Source organism: Balaenoptera physalus (assembly GCF_965194825.1).
Source record: "Balaenoptera physalus genome assembly, chromosome: 10".
Lineage (NCBI taxonomy): Eukaryota > Metazoa > Chordata > Mammalia > Artiodactyla > Balaenopteridae > Balaenoptera > Balaenoptera physalus.
This window is the reverse complement of record NC_138889.1, coordinates 86,585,481-86,609,301: the sequence shown is the minus strand read 5'-3', so window position 1 is coordinate 86,609,301 and position 23,821 is coordinate 86,585,481. Positions and strand designations below refer to the sequence as shown.

The 23,821-nt window shown below is 33.5% G+C and overlaps 1 protein-coding gene and 1 pseudogene across 8 annotated transcripts in view; one reads left to right on the top strand and one right to left on the bottom strand.

Moving 5' to 3' along the window:
* Positions 1-23,821, top strand: part of IMMP1L (inner mitochondrial membrane peptidase subunit 1) — a 73,836-nt gene that overhangs the window by 13,894 nt on the left and 36,121 nt on the right. For all 7 annotated transcript variants that reach the window (XR_014267938.1, XR_014267939.1, XR_014267940.1 and 4 more), the window contains one exon: positions 4,985-5,095. Coding sequence is in view for 3 of the 7 variants with exons in the window: in XM_082476741.1 (XP_082332867.1) it covers positions 4,985-5,095 (111 nt within the window). In the remaining 4 variants the exon portion in view is untranslated. The remainder of the gene's footprint in view (positions 1-4,984; positions 5,096-23,821) is intronic.
* On the bottom strand, positions 5,103-16,602 carry LOC309636438 (lipid transferase CIDEB pseudogene; annotated as a pseudogene). The gene is made up of 2 exons: positions 16,591-16,602; positions 5,103-7,636 (listed from the first exon to the last, which is right to left on the bottom strand). The product of its transcript is annotated as a lipid transferase CIDEB pseudogene (transcript).

The following is a 23,821-nucleotide window of genomic DNA, read 5'->3' as shown; positions in this document are numbered from 1 at the left end:
TGATGAGCTGTCTGATGACAAAATTCAAGCTTATTTACGATTTGTACCTGAACCCAAACTCAGCATTAGTATCCTCCTAAAGATAGCCTTTTATTTAGCCAGCTTATGGATACTTGCGTAAGGAATGAGGCATATTTGTCTTGATAAAATGAGTAAATTCATAGTAACCAGGATGGTTTGAGAATGTGATATGAAACAAGTAGTAAGTGAGACATAAATTTAACACAGAGGTGAATGATTTTGAGTTTCAGAAGACCTGTCTTAATCTTGTGAAAGAGAAATCAGACCCCTTTGTTTCTCCAAAGCATAGAAAGTTCAGTTTCAACTCATATTAAAGAACTTTTTATCAGAGTTGTCCAGCACTGAAACAAGATTTTTAATCATTTAAATATATTTGCTTTTAAAAATCTTTAGAAATTTAAAGCCATGTTTTTACCTTTTATATTTTTTCATTCCCCAAAATGCAAAGTTAAAAAAAAAAAATTAAAGGCCATTTTGTACTATAATTTTATCATTCTCCAGAGTGAAAGATTTGAAATTAATTTTGTAGTCTGTTTGGTATTCTAAGGTTATTTTAAAAAAATTTAAAAAGCAGCTCATGTTTCCTTTTCTATTAACATTTCCTAAATGAACTCATATGGAATTAATGAATTGCTATCATATATGATGATCCTTTTCCCTCACTGAGCATTGGAATATGTTCATTTTAGAGCTTATCAGTAGCTCAGTCTTGATTCTCTAGTTGAAGTAGTTATGTCAGCCTTTGCATCTGGCTCAAGGTCTTGGGTCCTTTTCCCATAGGAAAAATCTTTTTGTGATAAAAATATACATAACATAAGATTTATTATTGTAATCATTTTTAAGTGTACAATTCGATGGCATTAGGTATATTTATGATGTGTAAACATTGCCACTATCTTTTTCCAGAGCTTTTTCATCATCCCAAAGGGAAATGCTTTACCCATTGAGCAATAACCTTCACACTCCATCACCACAGCCTCTGGTACCTCTGTTCTACTTCCTGTCTATGAATTTGCCTATCTAGGTACCTCACATAAGTGAAATCATATAATATTTGTTCTTTGTTAGCATTTGCATAATGTTTTTCACTTAGCATAGTGTTTTGCAGAGTTCATCCATCTTGTATCATGTGTCAGAAATTCATTCCTTTTTATGGCTGAATAGTATTCCATCGTACGTATATAGCACATTTTGTTTATCCATACATCTGTTGATAGACACTTGTTCTGTTTCCATCTTTTGCCTATTGTGTATACTGGTGTAATGAACATCAGAGTACAAGTATCTGTTAGAATTCCTTTAGGTATATACCGAGGAGTAGAATTGCTGAAGCATATGTTTAACTTTGTAAGGAACTACCAAAGTGTTTTCCACAGTGGCTTAACCATTTTGCATTCCCACCAGCAGTACAGAGAGGTTCCAATTTCTCCAAATCCTCAGCAACTTTTGTTCTTTCTTTCTTTCTTTATTGGATCATAGCTGTTGTAATGAGTTTGAAGTGGTATCTCATTGTGGTTTTGATTTGCATTTTCCTAATGATTTGTCATGTTAGCATCTTTTGCAATCTAGATATGCTGAGAATTTTCCAAATCATCAAGTGCTGATTTCTTTCTGCTTAACTTTCTCAGTTTATCTCCTTTTATCCTTTTTCATTCCTCAATTTATCTCCTTTCTCTCACATTTTACCATAATCAGCAAGGAGAAACCAGTACATGCCTTCAACATTTTGCTTGGAAATCTCCTCAGCTAAACATTCAGGCTCATCACTTACAAGTTCTACTTTTCACCCAACATTAGAACACATTTCAGTTTTACTACATTGTAACAAAGACTGCCTTCCCTCTAGTGTTCAATAACATCTCTCATTCCCTTCTTGAGACTTCACCAGAAGTCCAGTTAATGTTCATATTTCTGTAGCATTCTGTTCCTGACAAATAAGTGTATTCTCTAAGGTGATACAAGTGTTCTCAGCCATCCTGTTCACTTCCTTCTGAGCATTCACCAGAATCTCCTTAACGTCTCATTTCTATTGGGTTGGCCAAAAAGTTTGTCCGGGTTTTTCTGTACCATTTTATGGAAAAGCCTGAACGAACTTTTTGGTCAATCCAATATCAGCTGGCTCTTCAAGGCAATCTACCAATAGTCTCTTCAGTCTTATTATTATTTTTCTTAAATTTTTTGTTATCTGTTACAGCAACACCCCACTTCCTGGTACCAAAATCTTTTTAATTTCCTAGGAATTCCATAACGAATTACCACAAACTTGGTGGCTTAAAACAACAGAAATTTACTTCATTACAGTTTCCAGGGCCAGAAGTCCAAAATTATGGTGTCAACAGAGCTATGTTTGTTCTAACAGCTCTAGAGGAGGATCCTTCTCTGCCTCCTCCAGCTTCTGGTGGCTCCTGTCTTTCCTTGGCTGTGGCAACATAACTTCAATGTCTGCCTTCATTTTCACATTGTCTTTTTCTCTGTGTCTCTGTGTGTCCTTTTCGGTCTCCTTTGAGGACATTCTCATTGTATTTAGGGCCCACCCTAATCTAATATGATCTCATATTGATCCTTACCTTGATTATATCTGCAAAGATCCAGTGTTACAATAGGGTCACATTCTGAGGTTCCAAGTGGACATGAGTTTGGGGGGAAGGGAGAACACTACTCAACCCACTATAGTCTCTTTTTAGGAATTATATTATAAATGTGTTATATAATCTATTTCTCATTTTTAAAACTCAAAGTTTTGCATAATATTTTGTTGTGAGATTATTTCACCATACACTAATACTGTTAATGTTAATATTCAGATTAGAAAGTGCCGAATAGGGAAATCACTTTTCTTTTTAGACTTTATAATATATATTAGAAGTACGGGGCTCTTTAATGTGTCTTTGCTTTTTGATGAGGATATTGTACACATGGGCATACACACACATGAATAAAAGCAGCAAAGTTCTGTTAACTTAAAAAAGTTTGTTACTCAGTATTTATTCACACCATATAGTAAGATCCTAAATCACCTCTCAAACTGAATGGAAGGAGTGTGTGATTAGATTTCCTTGAGATTTGGGGTGTTTTAAGACTGACTCCAGGGACTTCCCTGGTGGTCCAGTGGTAAAGAATCCGCCTTACAATGCAAGGGACGTGGGTTCGATCTCTGGTCAGGGAACTAAGATCCCACATGCAGCCGGGCAACTAAGCCCACGCACCATAACTACTGAGCTCACATGCCTCAACTAGAGAGCCTGTGTGATGCAAACTACAGAGCCCACATGCTCTGGAGCCCACGTACCACAGCCAGAGAGAGAAAACCCACATGCCACAACTAGAGAGAGAAAACCCGCACGCCACAACTAGAGAGAAGCCCATGCGCCGCAATGAAAGATCCCGCATGCCTCAACGAAGATCCTGTGTGCCGCAACTAAAGACCCGACGCAGCCAAAAATAAATAAATAATAAATAAATCTTAAAAAAAAAAAAGACTGGCTCCAAAATGTTTAGTGAGTTCTTCAAATATTTCAGTAACTCAGAGGAAAAAATATTTTTATGAGTAGCAGCAATATAATTTAAGTATATTTAGTTGAGTGTTCTAATCAGGTGGGATTATTAAAATCAAGCACAGTGCCTGTAAGTGGATGAAAGAGTATATTTAAGCAGATTGTTGTTACAGAAAAAAACAAAAAAGAAAAAAAAAACCCTCACTTTTAAGGGTCCTAAGAGAAAAGGGAAGAAAGATGTTAGGGTCATAAAGAGAGGAGATTAAATAAAACAAAAATTGGGGTTGAAACAGAAATGCATTTTAAAGGAGAGGGAAGGTAGATTGGCAAAAATGAGGAAGTATCAGAAAAGTGAAATGTACAAAAGCAAAGGCAAGAAATAGGATGGGGAAGACTTTAAGGAGAGCAAAAAATAAGAAATAATGCTATGACTAGCTTAGCGTTAAAGAGTAAAAGATGAATATATCAGAGTTTCTTTCAACTTAAGTCAAATTAATGATGATTATTAGAGAGTAACTGTAGTCTTGATATCATACACTCAAGTCAAGCTTCTCATGTCATTTTCCCTGTAGAAAATAGTGGGAACCATTTTATGTATTATTCATTAAATTGCAAGTAAATATTTATGATATATTGACATGTGATATTGTACATTACACAAACTTATATATATTTATTATTTATATTATATACATTTCAAGGTAAATATTCATATGTTATCTTCTTTTAATGGCAAAAATTTGGGTTTTGGTGTAAACAATGAAACTTTGCATGTAAACACATATAAAGCAAACTGTTTAATGTTTCAAGTAACAGTGGTGATACATCATTTCCTCAGTCGTAAGAACTGACATGGAGTTATTATTGTTGAATATGAGGCAGGTTTTGACATCCAGGAGAATACCAAACATAATATGTTTTGCCTTTGACATATTATGACTGGTCATGGAGTTTTTGTACAATATCAGCTGCATTCCTCATATTCAGTAAATATCTGACTAATCAGGCTTAACATACCAGCATTACAAACTGCTTCTCTGCTGCCTTTGTATTCTTAAAACTAAAACTAACCCTAGATATTCATTCATGCTGACCTGTAGAAATGAATGTTATATCCTCTCTATTACCTGCAAATTGTTTAGAAGGATTTGATATATCAGAACTGTATATGGTTGGCTTATCAACTCCTTTAAGTCCTTGACCAGTTTTCTCTAGGTTGATTGATGTATTATGTCACCCATTTACTTTCTTCTACTTAAATTCTCTGGTAAATAAAGGACTTTAGTATTCTGCTTTTTAAAATCATTTTATCCGAAGTGTCATTGAATATCTGAATTCAGAATCCTGTTGATCCAATAAGGAAGATGCACCTTAACAGCTGAGAGACATTTAGTCATATTATATACTAATTCAACTAAATATGGCTGAAAGAAGCCTTTACTTAATATAATTTTGATTTCCTGCTTTAGGAATCCTGAAACCATGGATCACCTATATATGCTTTGAGACATGCTTTAGATGTTTTTTCTGGAAGCCCTGCAACTGCCTAAAAATTGAATGTATCATTGAAAAGACCTATGGTAAGTGGGTTTTTTTCCTTCTTTTTCTTCTGTCGGTTTCATGTTGTGGTTAAGTCTTATGAATGTTGTAATGCTGCTCCCTGCTGGACATAGTGTAATTTTTTAAAGTTGGCACTTAATAGATGGGCAAATAACTGGTTAGCTGGACCCACTAAGGAGGGGAATCCTTGCCTGCATTCACAAAAAACAACAGTATACAACCAGAGCAGCTCTGTTTTCATAATGGGTGATACCCATTATGTTGATATCTGAAGCCTGATGAAAGTGCTGATAGTCTTGTTTCTAAGTTTTATTGTCTGCTTCCTGTTTAGTGGCATCTAAAAGTTGTAACAAACATACATTGAAGGGTGCTTGTAGGTGATGGAACTTTTAGGATTTCCTAAATTATATGTGTGTGTATATGTTTGTAATTTGTCCGATTATTATTATTATTATCTCTTTTGTAATCATTTAAATTCCCTGTATGTTTTTCCAAAGGAACTATTTAAAACATCTTTAGTATAATTTAAATTAGACACTGTTGGATCTATTTTGAGTGAGTTACCCTACATTACATTTTATACAGTGGACTTTAAGTGTAACTTGTTTTGTATATCCATCCTATAATCTAGCGATTATGTTTTCTAGTACACACAGTGAACCATTCTTACACAGAGTGACATTGGATTGGATCTCAAGTGTCATATTTGTGTCCATCCTATTATGAACCCTCATACTGAATGCAAACACAGGTGTTCCTAAAATTGTTTTAAAATGTGTGAGAGTTAAAAGTTTTTCTTCCTACTTTTGAGCTAAATTATTATATATATTTTTGGAGTGCAGCCTGCATAAAATTAATATCTGGATGTAATGTAGGTTTTTTTTTGAAAGTAAGCATACATTTTCTTGAAAAGAAGAAAAAGCAACAGGCACAACATTGAGCTAAGCAAAGATTTAACAAAATAACTGATCTTATACTCTTTAATGACCTGGTACTTTTTTTGTGGCCATTTGGGAAGCCTGTAAAATCTGTTCTTTATTAAGATTCTGGAGAATTAGGCATAGTAACTTATTTCTTTATTATTAAAATATTGCAATAAAAATTAGAAATGTAGAACAAGAAAATAAAATTGTTAGCAAAAAAGAGGAGCCCTTTCTTCCTTCTCTTTAACAATATATTTTTTCAGAAAGTATATCATTTTAAACTTTTTTATTATGAAATATAACACTATATAGAAACATAAAATGAATAAGTATAAAGCAGACATTCAGTAACCATAGATCATTACTGACATACCAGAAGCTCTTGGTATAATCTTCCTTTTCCTTAGAGGTAACCAATGTCCTGATTTTTGTGATAACTAGATAATTCTCTATATAATTTTATCACTTTTATGTGTATTCCTCAGCAGTGTGTTCACTTTTTGCCTCTTTTTCATCTTTATGGAATCATATGTATTCTTTTTTTGGATAAACATTTTTGTATTTTTGTTGGAAATGTTTTTGTTATTTTCAAGGGGAAGGGTATGAAGAAATAGAGAGCTTAAGGTAAAGTCAGAGGGCTGACTTCACTGTATTAAAGAGCTTAGGAGCTTAGGACAGGAGGAGTTGTAAGGAATTTAGATGTAGCTGCAATCAGAATGGGATCAAGATGCCTGGGGACAAGTTTGTAGCCTTTCCGGGTAAGTGGGAGGCTGGAAAGATCGCTAGGAAAGGACAGCATTCTTGAGGAAAGTGTATAGGCTAGGCATGGAAAGCATTATGCTGATGGGACCTATCACAGTGCTGTCAGAGAATAATGGGGGAAATCAGGTGAGTTATCTAGTCTGCACTGTCTCCAGGTCTCCAAACCTGATGCTGACACAGTCCTCACAGGGTATCTCTTGGAACGAGTCTGGGGCAGGAGCTCAGAGCCCCTTCGCAGTAGGGATGGAGGGGACCCTGCTGCTGCCACTGTCACTTGCTCAGCCTCCTCCACTGCATGGCAAAGGGTGGAGGAAATTCCCAGCAATGTGGCCCAGGCCTTGCAGCAGCATCATGGAGGTTCAACTGGATGAGCTCCCTGAGTACTTTCTTTGGGCCAAATAATTGAAAGTCACAACTCATGGAGTAGATCCTGTAGAGTGTGGCTTTGATGTTCAGGCCAAAGAGGTCTCAAGGGTTTTGCTTGTATATGTTCAAGGTAATGAGGGCGATGTCCTTGCTGTGCTTGGGCTTCTCCCAGCCTAGGCCATATGATAGCACCTACTCCTGCTGGGGCTCCAACTCTGCTTGAACTCCAGCATCATCAGGCATGTATCCTCTTCCAACAATTGGAAGAAGTCCTCGCAGTCCACAGAGGTCCCATCCTCGTCTATCACCAGTGTTAACCACAGGGTCTCCAGTGCTTTGTCTAGTAGTTCCTGGCAGGTGGCAACTGTGATCACAGACACAGAAAGGTGGCTAGAGTGGTGGAGCTGGGGTCCAGACCCTACAGCCAGTCTTGGAGCTCATATTGGATCCTGATTTGAGCTTGGAGACTGCGACCACCTTTGTACTTCCCTTTGGGTTGGTGCTAGATTGCTACAGTGTGACACTGCTACAGCTGTGGGGTGCCCCTGTGGGGTAGCATGGGACACAGATGGGCCCACTGGTGAGCCCCATTGTCTGGAATCATATGCATTCTTTCTTCCTTTACCCAGCATTATGTTTTGAAGATCATCTACATAGTTGCATATAGTTTTATTTTATTCATTTTCATTATCATGTGTTATTCCTTTGGAATGAGTATGACAGAATTCATCCATTCTGTTGTTGGTGGATGTTTGGGTTCTTTCTGGTGTTTGGCTATTATAATTAACATTTCCATGAAAGTTCTTTTACATATCATGTGTTGATTTTTATGTGTCAAGTGGAAAAAGGTCATATATTTTCAGGTTAAAGATAATTGATTATAGTAGTATTTTAAATTAATTTAAATGAGTACATGAAAAAGTTGTTGTATCCTGAGAGTGACACATATTAAATGTTGGAAAAGATTCTGAAGTGATCATAATTTCTTTACTGTAGGCCTTACATATATGGTAGAGTGCCATGTAACTTGTGACAGTTTAAAAATAGTATATGTGTAGTAGATATACAGATACAGATATAGGACCTAATGTAGTAACTCTTTTACTTTATTAGCACTTTGATTCCATTTACTATTATGTTTTCTATAACTTCTTCACTTTACTGATGAAGAAACTAAGGAGAGCTAAAGAGATTGAGTGAATTGCACAAGGTTATTTACCAGGTTGGAGCTAGAAACCAGACCAACCTGCGTACTTAGTGGCAGTCACAATTTAAAGAAAACAAAGTGAAAAGTGAAATCAGGATATATTCTTGAGTGTGTCCAGCCATTGAAGTGGAGAATTTGCATGACTAGCTTTAAGAAATTATCAGGTATTCTTTTGACTCTTAACCAAGAAGTGGCCTTGCACAGGGAATTGTATGTTTAAAGGCCCCCAAAATGTTACTGCACTTTATCACAATTCATCTTCTGAAAGGCAACTGTGGTATATTCTAACTTTGAGAATTTTACTTAGAGTAATTCCTCATTCATTGGGCTGTTATTAACAAGTGGTGTACTATTTCCTCATCTGTTAATTTTGTGAATAATTGAATCTTATCCTTTTGTGTGCCAAAATTTATTTCATATGAATTTTTTTTATAAAATGTTTTTGAAATATAAAATGTACTCTTCTGTCTTCTTAAACAGAACAAATTGAGTATAATGTAAGTTGTTTTTGTTTTTGTTTTTTTTGATGGCTCAGAGTTGTTATTGTGAACATCAGTCATTTCACAGAATTTATGTGATTTCCTCAGAGACCGTTATGCTGTCTAGGACTGTTTTCCTAAATTGTCCTAGACTGATAACTTTTATGTCCTGCGTGCTGCTTACGATGTGTTTTTGTTGTTGTTGTTTTGTTTTGTTTTACCTTTGTTAGGTAATTCTTGTTTTTTGCTCAGTGCATTATACTGACTCTAATGTAAAAATCAGCATTTACCTAACATATTCATTGGTTAGGTGAGAGCTTAAGTATGGTCTGCCCCATCTACTGATTAAGGGCATAGAAAGTAAATTTAAAATTTACTTTGAGGTCAGCAACTTGTCTTGCTGCTTTGTTCCAAGAGACTGAGATTATCTCACAACTGATTTCTGGATGATTGAAATGCAACATAGATTTGCATGTATCAATACTGTGGTATCCTTATTTGGGGAATAAAAATTATCATGTACATATTTTCTTATAAAACAGTGATATTGAAACTGGATTTACTTAAGGATTCCTTAAATAGGAAGTCCAGTGAACTTAAGTGGTTGTTTTTAATGATAAAATATTGGACAGGATGGGCTTTGAAATAAAAACAATGTATTAGGTGACATTGCCTATTGAAAATGTCAGTCATAAAGATTAAACCACCTTTGAAATGATAGCTTTGTAAAGGAAAATATAGAAGTAACATAGATTTGGTTTCCTGAAAGCATTTAAGTGCTGCAGGAAAACATTCATTTAAAAGTGAAATACATTTGACTGCTTTCCCAATTATAAAGTACTGAATGTGAATTTAAAGAAAAAAAAATTGGGATGGGGGTGTATATTTGTTTTTAAATGAAAGGAGATATCGGGAAGAGAGATAGACAGTTGCTATGCCAGCACATTAGGCATCAATATGATGATTTCCTACATCAGCGATATTTTTCCAACTTGAAAATTAAGTCAGCAAATTTTACATATGCATTTGGGGAAAAATAAACAAAGAACTTCATATAGTTTTTTCCAATGAGAAGATCTTTGAGAATTGCCTAATGAACAAAATATCTTAGAGGCCCAAAGAAAAGAATAGCTTTTTCTGGTATACATCTGAGATGTATATGTGGTGGAAGCAAAATGACACAGCCCCCATAGAAGAAAAATTAGCAATTTCTAGAGAAAGACCAATGCATTTACATACTTGTCTCAACCAATTCTGGGAATTTATTACAGATATACTTATGTACTTTTAAAATAACATATGCATAAAAGTTTTCATTGTAGCTTTTTTTATAGTAGCAAAAGATTGGAAACATCCCTAATGTCTATCAGTAGGGTACTGGTTGAATGAACTCTGGCATAGCTGTACAGTGAAGTACTCTACAGCTGTAAAAAGAGAAAGGATGTTCTCTATGTGAAGATTTGGAAAGTTTTCAAGCGTACATTGTTATTTGAAAAGAGCAAAGTTCAAGCAGAGTATATGGTAAACTACTTTTTGTATAAAGGAGGAGAGGAATAAGATATATTCATAATTGCTTATATTTGCATAAAGAAAATCTGGAGAGGTATACAAAATCTAAATCTTGTATGTGGATGGGTAAGGAAAACAAAGTAGATGGGGCTTTTACTGTATATCTGTTAGATTGTTTTTAATTTTTGAATATGTGACTATGTTACTAGTTAAAAATAGTTTTATTTGTTAGTCAAATGAGAGAGAGAAAGAAAGGGATAAACCTGCTATATTTCCCACAAAATTAGCCAGTTTTATTCCTTTATCCCCAGAGCCTGGGAGATAGTAAGCACTGAATAAATATTTATTATACAAGTAAAAAGTGAATTATATAATCATTAGGTGATCTCTTTTAGCTTCTTTCTTTTTTTTTTTATAATTTATTTTTGGCTGCGTTGGGTCTTCGTTGCTGTGCGCGGGCTTTCTCTAGTTGCGGAGAGTGGGGGCTACTCTTCGTTGTGGTGCGCGGGCTTCTCATTGCGGTGGCTTCTCTTGTTGCAGAGCACAGGCTCTAGGTGCGTGGGCTTCAGTAGTTGTGGCACATGAGCTCAGTAGTTGTGGCTCACGGGCTCTAGAGTGCAGGCTCAGTAGTTGTGGCTCATGGGCTTAGTTGCTCCACGGCATGTGGGATCTTCCCAGACCAGGGCTCGAACAACCCGTGTCCCCTGCATTGGCAGGTGGATTCTTAACCACTGCGCCACCAGAGAAGCCCTTAGCTTATTTCTTAAAGTATCTTTTCAATATGAGAAAAACGGTGTTGTAAATCGTCTGTTGATTCCAGTATAGAAGTAAGGGAAAATATTTAAGTGGGAAATAATGAGATGTATATTGTCAAATTATCATGAAGTTACATTTAATTTGTAGGATATTGATATTAAAGAATTATATTTTAACTTCACTGAAAAGTAAAATAAATGTTTTCAAAAGATTCCCATTAAACTAGGTAATAAGCTTTCATAATAAATAAAAGCTTACGAAATTTGAGGGCAATGGGGAAAACGGCAAACATATTCTTTATACTGCCTTATCTTTTATGCTACTTTAGTTTCACACATAAGGGCAATTTTTCAGTCCTGAGACTATTTTAGAAGCTCTGTTATAATAGCAGCAGCACCAGCAGCTACTCTGACACAAAGGCCAGTTATCTCTGCAAATATGGTATTGTAACTTGGGAGCTGGGGAAGATAATAGGGTGAATAGCTGTTGCTCCTCCATTTATAAGAGTTCAGGAACTTATCTTACCTATTGGTTTGAAAAATTGATTATTCAAATAAGTAGTATAAGAACCTTTAGTTTTCACCTTTAGATTATACATACATTAGTTGTTTCTAAATTTATGACAAGGATTTTGACTACCTTTGTATATCTGTATTTGTGTGCAAAATTGCATTTTTAAAGAAAGCTATATATATGGAAAAGTGTACATATTGTAAGTGGATGGCTCAATGAGTTTTTCAGAAACCAAATACAATTATGCAACCAGCACCCAGATACGAAAAAGTACATTATCAGCACTCTAGAAGACACCTCCATGCTCTCTTCCAGCCACTGTATCCCTCCCTGCGCAAGGATTACCACTGCCTTGACTTTTAATAGCGTAGATTAGTTTTGCTTGGTTTTGTATTTTATGTATAGAATTATACAGTATAATTTTTTTGTCTGGTTTCCTTTGTTCAACATTATGTCTTGAGATTCATCTACGTTGTTGCATGTAGTTGTAATCTGTTCATTTTCTTTGCTGCATTCCATTATATGACTATATCACAACTATTTTTTATCTATTCTGTTAATGGACATTTGGGTGATTTCCATATAATGTTAAATATAAACATTCTAATACGTATCTCCTGATTAATATATTTATGGGTTTCTGTTGAGCATATGTGTAGGAGCAAAATTACTGGATCATAAGTACGTTTATTTCCAGCTTTTATCAAAATTGCCAGTTTTCTGAAATGGTTGTACTAATTTACATTCATATGAGAGTTCAAGTTGCTCTGCGTCTTTGCTAACGCTCCCTTTTCCCCATCTTTTTCATCTTTCAATTCTGGTGGGTATAAAGTAGTAAATCATTATACTGTTTTAATTTCTAGTTCCCTGATGATTGATGATATTGAGCACTTTTTCATATGTATATTGACTATTTGGTTATTCTCTTTTGTGAAGTGCCTGTTCACTTCTTTTGCCCGTTTCTTTGTTGGGCTGTCTTTTTCTTTGATTTGTAGGAGTTCTTTATACAGAATATGAGTCCTTCATTTTTATAGGTATTGCAAATATTTCTCCAACTCTGAGGTTTGCCTTTTCAATCTATTAATAGTGCTTTTGATGAACAGAAGTTTATGACTTTAAAGTAGTCTAGTTTGTTATTTATGTTTAGTGCTTTTTACGTCTTACTTAAGAAATAATTGTCTACTCCAAGGATGTTCTGTGTTCTGTGTTTTTCTCTAAAAAGTGTTGTCATTTTACCTTTTGCATCTGTAATTTTTAGCCTGTATTTTCATGTTAGGCAGTTTTGCTTCTCTTTTTAGACTCAATCTATGTCTCTAGACAGAAAAACAAAGTGGACTTTTGTAAATGAACATAATTATGTACCCCCTACAAAATACCCCCTTAAGAAAAGAGTGTGTAATCTGTGTTTACCTTACCTGCAGCTTTAATGTACTGCTTTATTTATTTGTTTGTTTGTCTTTAAGGAAAGTTTACTAGAAAATCCAGGAAAGAATTTCTGGGGTGGGAAAATGTTATGATTGTCAATATTTTTAATAATTCTAGTATTCATAAAAATGTTTATCCATGAAATTTTGTGAAGTATTTACAGACGTAATTCCAGTTACCTCATTTGGGTATAGTTTACTCTGTTAAAGTTTAGGATATTTAATTGAGGAGAAAAATTAGGTTTTAACTTTTGTCATCAAAGCGATATGAATGCTGTCTATTATATTTGAAAATTATTTTTATAAGCTTCTTTTTTTTTAAACATCTTTATTGGGGTATAATTGCTTTACAATGGTGTGTTAGTTTCTGCTTTATAACAAAGTGAATCAGCTATACAAATACATGTATCCCCATATCTCCTCCCTCTTGCATCTCCCTCCTACCATCCCTATCTCACCCCTCTAGGTGATCACAAAGCACTGAGCTCATCTCCCTGTGCTGTGCGGCTGCTTCCTACTATATAAGCTTCTTTTTAATTATTTTGATTTTAAGTAGGATTTCTTGTGAGCATCCATTTGTGTACAAGTTAACATTCATAAGGCCTTCAGTGATACTTTTTATTATTCAAAAATATTTTAGGTATTTGTTCTATGTGCTATTATTTATATTGCAGCAAAGTGTTTTTATATACCCTGGTATTTTAGTTTTTAATCTTGTCAATAATGTTTATTGTTAACTTCATGGTTATTGTATTACTTAATTTTACATTTATATTTCATGAGAGTAATTGCCTATTTAAAAATGTATTTTGTCTCTGATCACAGTGCTGAAATTAAAGAAAGGTGATTGTACTTGACTCTTAACTAAGCACCTAGATATTTTTCACTTGTCATCTACATTTTTTAGTTTAAAGCATAACATTAAATATAATTTTATACTGGCTTTTATTTTAATTCATGCATTTGAAAACTGAAATTCAGATAAAAGATATTTTCAAAATAAATTCAACATATTATTTATGAGTGGAGCAACACATTAGCATTGGGTTCACAATAGATCATATCGCTTTTATTCCATCTTACAAGCTTAGCAGCACAAACAGAATAATCAACATATTATTTGGCTGTCATCTGCTGAACAGAAACCAGAGATCACAAGGAGGTTTTCCCTAGCTGTGGTGATGGCCTTTTTGTTCCAAGCCTCCATCTGGGAGGGCCATGGTGTGTTATCATATGGAACGCGGGGTTTTCTGTAATCTGCTTAGCTGCACTGCAGTTTGAATCTTCATTCCATGTTTGTGTAATTTATAATTTTAATGAGACCATGGCTCTTGTGGGCTTTGAAATATATTAAAAGCTCTTTTGTGCATATGCTTTTGTTCTTGCTTAATAGGCTCAGTGTATTTAAAACTGATGAATTTTTATTCATGAATTTGGATGTCTGGGGATTAACTTAGACTGAATATCATTGCACTCATATATTGATGACTAGAAAGTTTTTTATTGTTATTATTTTGGGTTTTTTTTGTGTGTCTGTGTGTGTCTATGTCTGTGTGATACTTGTAACCAGAAAAGAAAAGAACTTAAATAATTTTAAAAGGATAGGAAAAAGTGGCATGGCTAGGTCATGAAGAATTGATTTAGAGTTTACCCATATTATTTATTGATACTCATATTTCATCTTTAGTCTTAGTATTTTAGATACATATTATGAAGGAATAATTATGAAAAAGCAACTTTTAAATGAGTTAATACCTTATGTACTATTGTTTATATTGAAATAATATTCCAGTGTGTGACAAAGATAGACTTTGTGTTTTAATTGTATGATATCAATTGTCTGTGGTCACACTAAATCAGCCGTTAACTTTCTTGAATTAAATTAGGTATATGTTTTATATTTTAACTATTTACAGTTTGCCTTGTTTCTGTAAAACACTTTTTATTAATGGACTATTTTTTCTTTACCTACATTGATGAAATGATGAGAAGACTAATGAAAAAGCAGTTTTCTAGTAATTTATAAAATTGATCTTTTAAATTTTGCTAAAATTCTGAAATATACTAAATGCTTCAAATCTCTATTATAGTTATTACTTAATGTAGTTTTAAAATTTGAATATAAACAATTATATAGCACCTTAGGCAAAAATCACGACCCTTTCTAGATCCAGACTTTTTTGAAGTTGCTGTTTATTGGACTCATTGAGGGATAACACACAGACCTTACTAGTCTTTTATGAAGTTGCCCAAGCAGTGTTTTTTCTAAAAACCTTTGTTTACTGGGTTAAAGCATTTTTGTAACTATAAAACATTCTTTTTTGGTACATGTTGGTCATTGATTTGGCTGGTCCCTTCTTCTCCCCCACTACCCTTAAGCTAGAAATACGAAATAGAAAATAAATGACAACATTTTGCTTTTCTTTACTAGGCTTTTCTATCAGATTTGATACTGGAATGTTTGTTTTTCCATAATAACCCTCTGCTTTAGTGTTTTTATTAGTAGTACAATTTCAGTTAGCTTAGGAGTATGTTATTGAAATTGTATGATCTGCTAGAGCAGTGTTGTATGCAAGTCATATATATATATTATTTAACCCATTAGATCCAAAATATTATCTTTTCAACATGTAATTAATACAAAATATTTTATTCTTTTTTTGTAGTGTCTTCATAGTTCAGTGTATATTTTATACTTACAGTACATCTCAGTTTGGACTAGTCACATTTCAAGTGCTCGATAGCCATATGTAGCTAATGGCTACCTTATTGAACAGTGTAGCTCTAGAGTATTACATATAAAAATCCTAACAGAAATGTGTATTTTTTGCATTCTTCATTAATTTTCTTGTAATATCCTAATAAAGGTAATCAAAGACTATTCATGTGCTATAAAGTTGAAATTACATATAGTGTTTTTTATAGCTCTAGCACTGATAATATTGGTGCCTGATTCATACACAAAATCGGAATTATGTCACCTCAGTATTTATCAGATATTACAGAGCTATGCTTACAGGTATTGTGATGATAAGGAGATAATAATGGCCAGTGTAATGGATGTAGTATGTTCCTCAACAATTGTGGGCAAATCAAACTTGTCAAATAAGTCATATTTCAGGTATACCGAGCAGCTTAATTTTATAAGAATCCCATGGCAAATCTTGATACTTCTTTTTTTCTTTAAATAAAGTTGGGAACTCCTTCTCACATTCTTAGAATTTCTCTGGGTGGGTATTTGTGTGAATGAATATGAATCTCTCTTTTCATATATGTTTGCTTAGAATTGGTATAGCTTTCACTTTCTTGGCAGAAAACTGAACATAAAGTATTGTTTTTTAAATATTTCTAGGATTCCATACATTTTAAATGCTCTGTATATATATAAATATAAGGAGAGGTTACTTCACTGTGTACTTTAAAAGTATACAGTTAAGAATTATAAAACTCTGAATTACAATTGATTTGAATTTATTCAAATATTTTAAAGTATAAAATGAACAAGATGATTTGTATAAAATACTGTTACTGTAACTACTTTATAAAAAAGTAGAGGCCTTATTATATGTAACTGACCTTCTTGTTCATGTATGGTTTAGGGAGAAAATCCTGTTTGTGAAACCTCTGAATAATTCACATTTTCTAAATTTTGAGGGAAATGAGCTAATTTTTATGTAATCTAACTTTTATGTAGATATTGGCTGATGCCTGTTGTATTCTTTTACTCACTTAAATTTTTATTGACTTCTCTTTGTAACTTATACATTTAAAGTGTTGGCACAAAATGTTGAACTGTTCTTTAAACAATGCCTCTAGTTTCTTGGAGATGATAAATCCATCCATTGATTTCTTAATTTTATTATGTACACAGTCAATTGTAATCCAAGATTACAGCAAACAAGATGTTAATTTCTAGCCATAATCTATGTACATTTCAATTACAGAGCATGATTGTTCTAGAAGCACAGAATAAAAAGGAATAACATTTGTGCTATCCTCACCGGAGCTGTCAATAAAAGATGTAATAGGGGATTTAGGAATCTGGAAATGGCCAACTAATTTATGTGAATCTATTTTATTTCAGCTAGAAAGACCAAGCTCTTTTTCGTCTGCACTGCATATTGCAGAGCACAGGCTGTCTATAGAAAACCAGGCGGCTGCATATGGATAGTCCCTTGATATCATTCACTTGCTGTGTAATCTTATTATGCAAAGTTCTAATCTTCACCTAGAATGAATGCCTCTGGGTCAGAATATAGTCATATCAGGGTTTTTGAGGTCATGTTTTGTGATCCTTAGCTTATTCTTCTAAGTAGGGCTGGGATTTAAATGGTATTCCCCAGACGCCAGCAGATAGACAGCAGAACCTGCTGCCTTTTTGGAAGACAAGACCAACATGAGGTCTCTAGTAGGATTAAACTTGATTTGTAGCTGTAGGATTTTTTAACAGATGTATTATTGGACAGGGAATAGGGGGCCACCAGCACAGCAAAATTGAATCACGACTGGCATTCTCAGGGAGTTTGCTGTCTGCTAAAGCAGCAGCTGCATGTGGATTTGACTTCTTTCAGGTGAAGCGACTTCCAGTCATTTGGAAAGGATGGGATGAAAAGGAACCTTGGTGATAATTTTGATGTCTGCAAGATTTAGTGCCAGTGTAATGGGATTATCCGTAACACCTTCACTGCAGAAAAAGCCACCTGGCACTGTAACTGGCAGCAACTGAGAACTAATCCTTTCCCATCTCTTGGATGTCATTCATGAAGCTCAAAGCGATTTCTATCCTGCTAACTATGATTAATTTTATAAACAACAACAACAAAAATCAGGTGATCAAGGCAAAGAATATGCTTTTTTATTATTTAAAATATGTTGCCTTATTATAAGCTATATGACTCAAAATTATGGAAGACATATATAGACTATAAACTATGTATGACTTAAAATGTATTAAAATGTTCAAATAGAAAAGTTGATTATTGTCTTTTATACTTTTTCTAGTTTGGTGATACAGTGTATTTGCTATTGGTAAAGATTTGTATTTGACATTAAATATTAGTTTAAAGACTTTAGTGTTCTTTTAGATATGAGGCCATTATCAATAAATCCTACTGTCTATAGGTATAAGGAATTGGAGTAGTTTGTTTTGTCATACGTTTTACCTGTTTTTTGACTGCTTCAATTCCTGCTGATTAAATGTTTTTAGTGAATAAAATGTTTAATGATATCAAAATATATCGACATATACTTTTGATAATTAAGGAAATGCTGACTCAAATTGCTGATAAAAAAGGCTCTTTGTGAAAGTGTATGATCTTATGTAAAAGTCATAAAATAGTTAATATTAATACTGAATGACTATTTTTTAAAATCAGAAATTCTTAGTCAAAGTTTTCCTTTAGCAGATGGGGGTTTAGTTACTTGCTCTAGAATCATGTATTAGTTAATTGAGGTTTTCTTTTTTTAAGCATTTTATTTCAACCAAAAACTTTATCAACTACTTTGTTTAGAGGTGTTAATTATTTTAATATTCTTCTCTTACATGGTCCAGAATAAACTGAGAGAAAATGAAGTGAAATTATCCCATCAGTCACCCAAACAGTATGCAACATAACTGCCAAGACTGGAAAAGATAATTAGTGTTGTCAGTGTTATGATCCTGGAATACTTTTAAAATATTTATTCATAGGACTTGATTTTTATCTTATTGTGTTTTTTGATTTAGTAGCTTTATATTTGAAAAAATAGATTATAAAACCTTAATCTTAATGTTTTTAAACTTAAAAATCTTAAATATAGGTGACTAAAGTATTTTTGAAATTATAAGAATAACTGAAATATAATCATCCATTATGCATAATATATGGATTTACTTGTAGCCTCTGTTTATGTGTAGTACATTTTACTTTTCTCCATATGAGGTCTTTATCTAAAAAAAATAATAAAATATAATAAATTTATGTAGCGATCGTTGGTCAAACCTACCTAGCAAATTTGTTATTCTTAATGAATTTTTTTTTAACTGGTTCCAAGCTATTGTATTCCAAAATGTGTTTCTTCATTGGTTGTCACATTTTAAAAGAATGAATGAGAAAGCTTAATAATATTTCTACTGAACTGCATTATGTTCGTTTATAAAGGACTTCTTTAGCCTTCTGTTTGTATTTTTACTATTTGAAAAGCTGTTTATGTAAAATTCTATTACACTGAAAAGATCTATTCATGAAATAAGTGGACTAAAAGCTTTTTCTTATCCTCATAATATAATTACTTGTATTTTAAATATACAATATTTGGTTTATGTGTAATTTCAAATTATTTTGTCAGGTAGTGTATTTCTCAGGGTAACTTTCTATGGTAGTTAATAGTATTATATAATTATTTCAAAAAAGTAGCTTTCCTTTCAAAATAAAATCTGTCTCAAAACCTTTATTAAACATGGTCACTGTTTACTTTTCTGTTTTTTAATCAGCTGTTTACTGAGTGGCATTTGAGAGTTAGTGTTTTTTCCTTCCCTGCCCTAGCCATTATTATTTGATTAGAAATGGTTATCTCCTTTGGAAAGTCCCAAATAAACTCATCTTAATTAAATTCATTGTAAACATATAGGGTCTTCTCAGTGACATACATTCTTTTCAAATAGGTATCGGTTACTTGAATTCAATACCTTGTTGATAACATAAAGTTGACTTATCTTTAAAAGCTACAGCTAATAAATTTATTGCACAGGTGACTCATAATGTGTCAATAAAAGTTAAGGGAGTTATTTTTGGAGATAAGAAAAAGGGATATAGGATGGGAGAAATGAAGAAAATTTTTAAAAAATAAGTCAATTGTAACAGTAGAGCAGGATGGGAATCATAGGACTTACTATTTAAGAGATGATAAACTTTTTTTTCTTTTTTGGTAATTTGTGAGCCTTAGTATTACCTCTAAAGGGCCATGCATGAACTGTAGACTGGCACACGACAGCTAGCCTATAATAATGCTAAATGATATTTCTTCCATTTGAATGAATATCCTTCAACTATTGCTTGTACAACTTGTATATTGTTCTGAAATAGATGGATTATATAGCCATTGGGGAATTATTGGTAAATGAATGGGGTGGTTTTGGTATTTCACTGTTTGGAAGCTGGTACTTAATTGTATTAAAAGTGTCAAGTGCTTATGCTTTATAAACGTAGAATGAGTTTTGATTTTGTATATATATGTATAAAAAGTGAACTTCAGAAAATAATATTGGATTTTCAAAATCATTGAAATGTTAGCATTATACAGTTTATTTGATGATGAAAATTTATAGAATTATCCCAAAGTTAACATTTAGTTTAAAAATAATGAATGGTTAAATTTTGTCAAGTTTCTGAAAATGGTGAGTATGTCCCAGTGGTCTCAAATGACAGCACAAAGTTCTTTACTGGGTTTCCTTCCTGGGAGCTTATTAAAACTACTGATTCTGCAGCCTTGCTCCCACAAATTCTAATTCATTAGCTCCATGATGAGAGCCTGAAATTTGGATTTTAAATTAGGTTCTTGAGTTATTTTGATGCTGCAGTCAAATTTAAAGCAGTATTCACTGCTTTAAACCTTAAAGTGCTGTCAATTATTTCCTCTGAGAATGAATCAAAATAAATAGATTTAAATAAAATTTTCATTGATTATGGGGATAAGTGCTCCTTGAATTTGCAGTTCTAGAATATAAAAAATATCCTCTGCACACGTCTTACAGTAGATTTAACATTACAGATGTGAACAATTCATGAGCAGCCTTGAAGGTGATTTTGAAATGGCAGGAATTTGAATTGCTTTGATGGAGAGGCTGCTGTGTGAGAGTGAATTATTTAGCTATTGAACAGAGTACACCACTCAACATCCACGTCTTAATGAGTCTTTGTTGTTCTCTTCTTGTCACGGTAACTTCCATTCACGGTCAGAAATGGACATATATCTTTCAGTTACTTTGTATAGATAGATATAATTCTATGGGAAAAGTGTATTTTGTTGTAGATATTCTTGAATTTTAGAAATCATAGAGCTCTCAGGAATGTCATAAGTCTGCTGTTTTTTCTTGTCCAAGTGAAGGTAAATGTAGCAAAACTATGATGTTGGGATTTGTCTTCTTCTTCACATCCTACTCTCTTCTCACCTTTTCTTAATGTGAATCCTTCTTTAAATGCTAATATATTCACTAACTATTCCATTTATCAAAACAAAAAAAGTATGATATTAATCACTTCTTTGATTGACTGCTTATACTTTAAAATAAATGAATTTCTGTAAACTGATAGTCTCAATTAACCCTGACACTTTACATTTTTTCCTGTTTCTGAAACAAAACGCTTTCTCTTCTTTTCAAAGGAATTCCAGACCTGAACAATCAGGTGGATGTTTTCTTTGTGGCTTTGGGTATTCTGAAATCATTGTAAAGGCTACTTTAATGGTTAGATCTAAATCAAGATCTTAGACTTGTACCCCTATTCCCAGAAACTTCTAAGGATGGAGAAATGTCTACTTGTTTTTCAGCTTCTAGAGTTCACTCTACTCCATCTTTTTAGCTAGTTTTAACATCAGTCCAACCTCTCTCCCATGCCTATTTTATAAGTAGTCTCCAACAAAGTTCTTTGATTTTTATTGAGAGGCAGTAGAGCATAGTGGTGGACTTTAGAACCCAACCTCCTTGTTTTGAATTCTGGCTCTGCTGTGTATGAGCTGTGTGATTTTGAATAGTTCCTTAACCTTTCTGTCCCTCAGTTTCTTTATCTGTAAAATGAGATACTTGATAAAATGAGTTCTCATAGAGTTATTGTAAGAATTAAGTGAGTTAATGTATGTAACTAGAACAGTGCTTGGCACTCAAGAACTACTATTTAAGTATTTGCTGTTATTGTTGTTACTGTTATTTTGGTTGGTATTTGAGGATTTTTTATGTATATTGAAAGAAGCCATTATTACCTACACCCGACAAAGTGTTTTCTAACTTTATGTTATAGGAAGAAAAAATTTTAAAATCTGTAATGTAGATACAGAGCATTGAAAGTAGACAACAACCTTGCTCCCTTATGCCAGTATTATGTGGAGTTTTACTATATTTTAATCAGAGTCTCTTAAAGGTTTTCTGGGGAGGATTATTGTACATTTCCTCTCCTGTATTATGTGGCACAGTCACAATTTTAAATTTTCATTTCTTTTTTTCTAGCTTTTCTATTAGTTATCTGATAGAGTACACAGGCTCCCCATTAAAGGAATTGGTTCTCTACATTAATAACTCAGTTTTTTATTGAAGTATAGTTAATTTACAATGTGTTAGTTTTAAGTGTATAGCAAAGTGATTCAGTTATACATATATACTTTTTCAGATTCTTTTCCATTATAGGTTATTACAAGATATTGAGTATAGTTATCTGTGCTGTACAGTAAGTTCTTGTTATTTACCTATTTTATATATAGTAGTGTGTAAATGTTAATCCCAAACTCCTAATTTATCTAACTCAATTTTTTAAAAATGTAAATGTAATAGGGAATAAAAAGTAATAAATTCTGTTTCTTAGGTGGAGTAAAATTCTATATGCCAAAGCTTCCCAACTTTTTTCACAGCACACATGGGATATGGTAAGTTATCTGGCACACAGTAATAAATGACTAGATGAGCAAGGCTGCTCAAGGATAGAAGTGGCCATTGGCCACCTGGGAGCTTAGAGCAGTTGTTCTCAAATTTTGTTTCAGAATCACCTGGAGAACTTGTTAAAACAGACTGCTGAGCAAGACTCCCATTCTGATTACATAAATCTTGAGTTTGGCCCAAGAATTTGCACTTCAAACAAATGCCTGCTGATCTGGGGACCACACTTTGATAACTACTGGTTTAGTGTGTAGGTGTTTTGATGAGGCAGATAGAATAATTCCACCCCTCACTCCAAGATATCCATGTCTTAATCCCTAGAACATGTGAATATGTTACCTTACATGGCAAAAAGGACTTTGCAGATGTGATTAAATTAAGGAATGTGAATGAGGAGATTATCATGGATTATCTGGGTGGGCTCAGTTTAATCACAGGGGTTCTTAAGAGTGGAAGAAGATGGCAAAATAAAGCCAGAGAGTTAGAGGGAGATGTGACCAAGGAAGAATGGTCAGAGAAATGCAGTGCTGCTTACTTTGAAGTCGGAAGAAGGGGACCATGAGCCAAGGAATGTTTGTAGCTTCTAGAAGCTGGAAAAGGCAAGGAAATGGATTCTTCCCTAGAACTTCCAGAAGGGAATGCAGCCCTGCCAAACCTTGATTTTTAGTTCAGTGAGACCCATAGTGGACTTCTGACCTACAGACTGTAAGATAATAAATTTGTGTTGTTTTAAACCACTAACTTTATGGTAATTCGTTACAGAAGCAATAGAATACTAGTACATCTGTAACCAGTTCTCAGTTTACCAGCTTGCTTTATGCTGAGAGTTCTCAATCTCTGCTCTTGACCTCAGCTCATGAGATTGAGAAGATAAAAACCTGAATTAAGAGCTCCTTCATTTTTCTACCATCAAACTGACAAAACTATCAATATTCGAACACAGCTTTTACAATTGTATACTTTAAGAGCGAATTTCATGGCATGTGAATTATATCTCAATTTTTTTTAAAAAAAGGCCTTCCCACTCCAACATTATAGAAAATATTGTGGGAGTTCTCATTGATGTTGTATTCTTCCTATGAAAATTCAGAGTTTTTGTTTCGTTCTTCCTCAGCCAGGTAGTGTGTGAACAGGTAACTTTAATCCTGTCAAGGGTGGGTTGTATTCTTTGTTAAGGCTGATCAC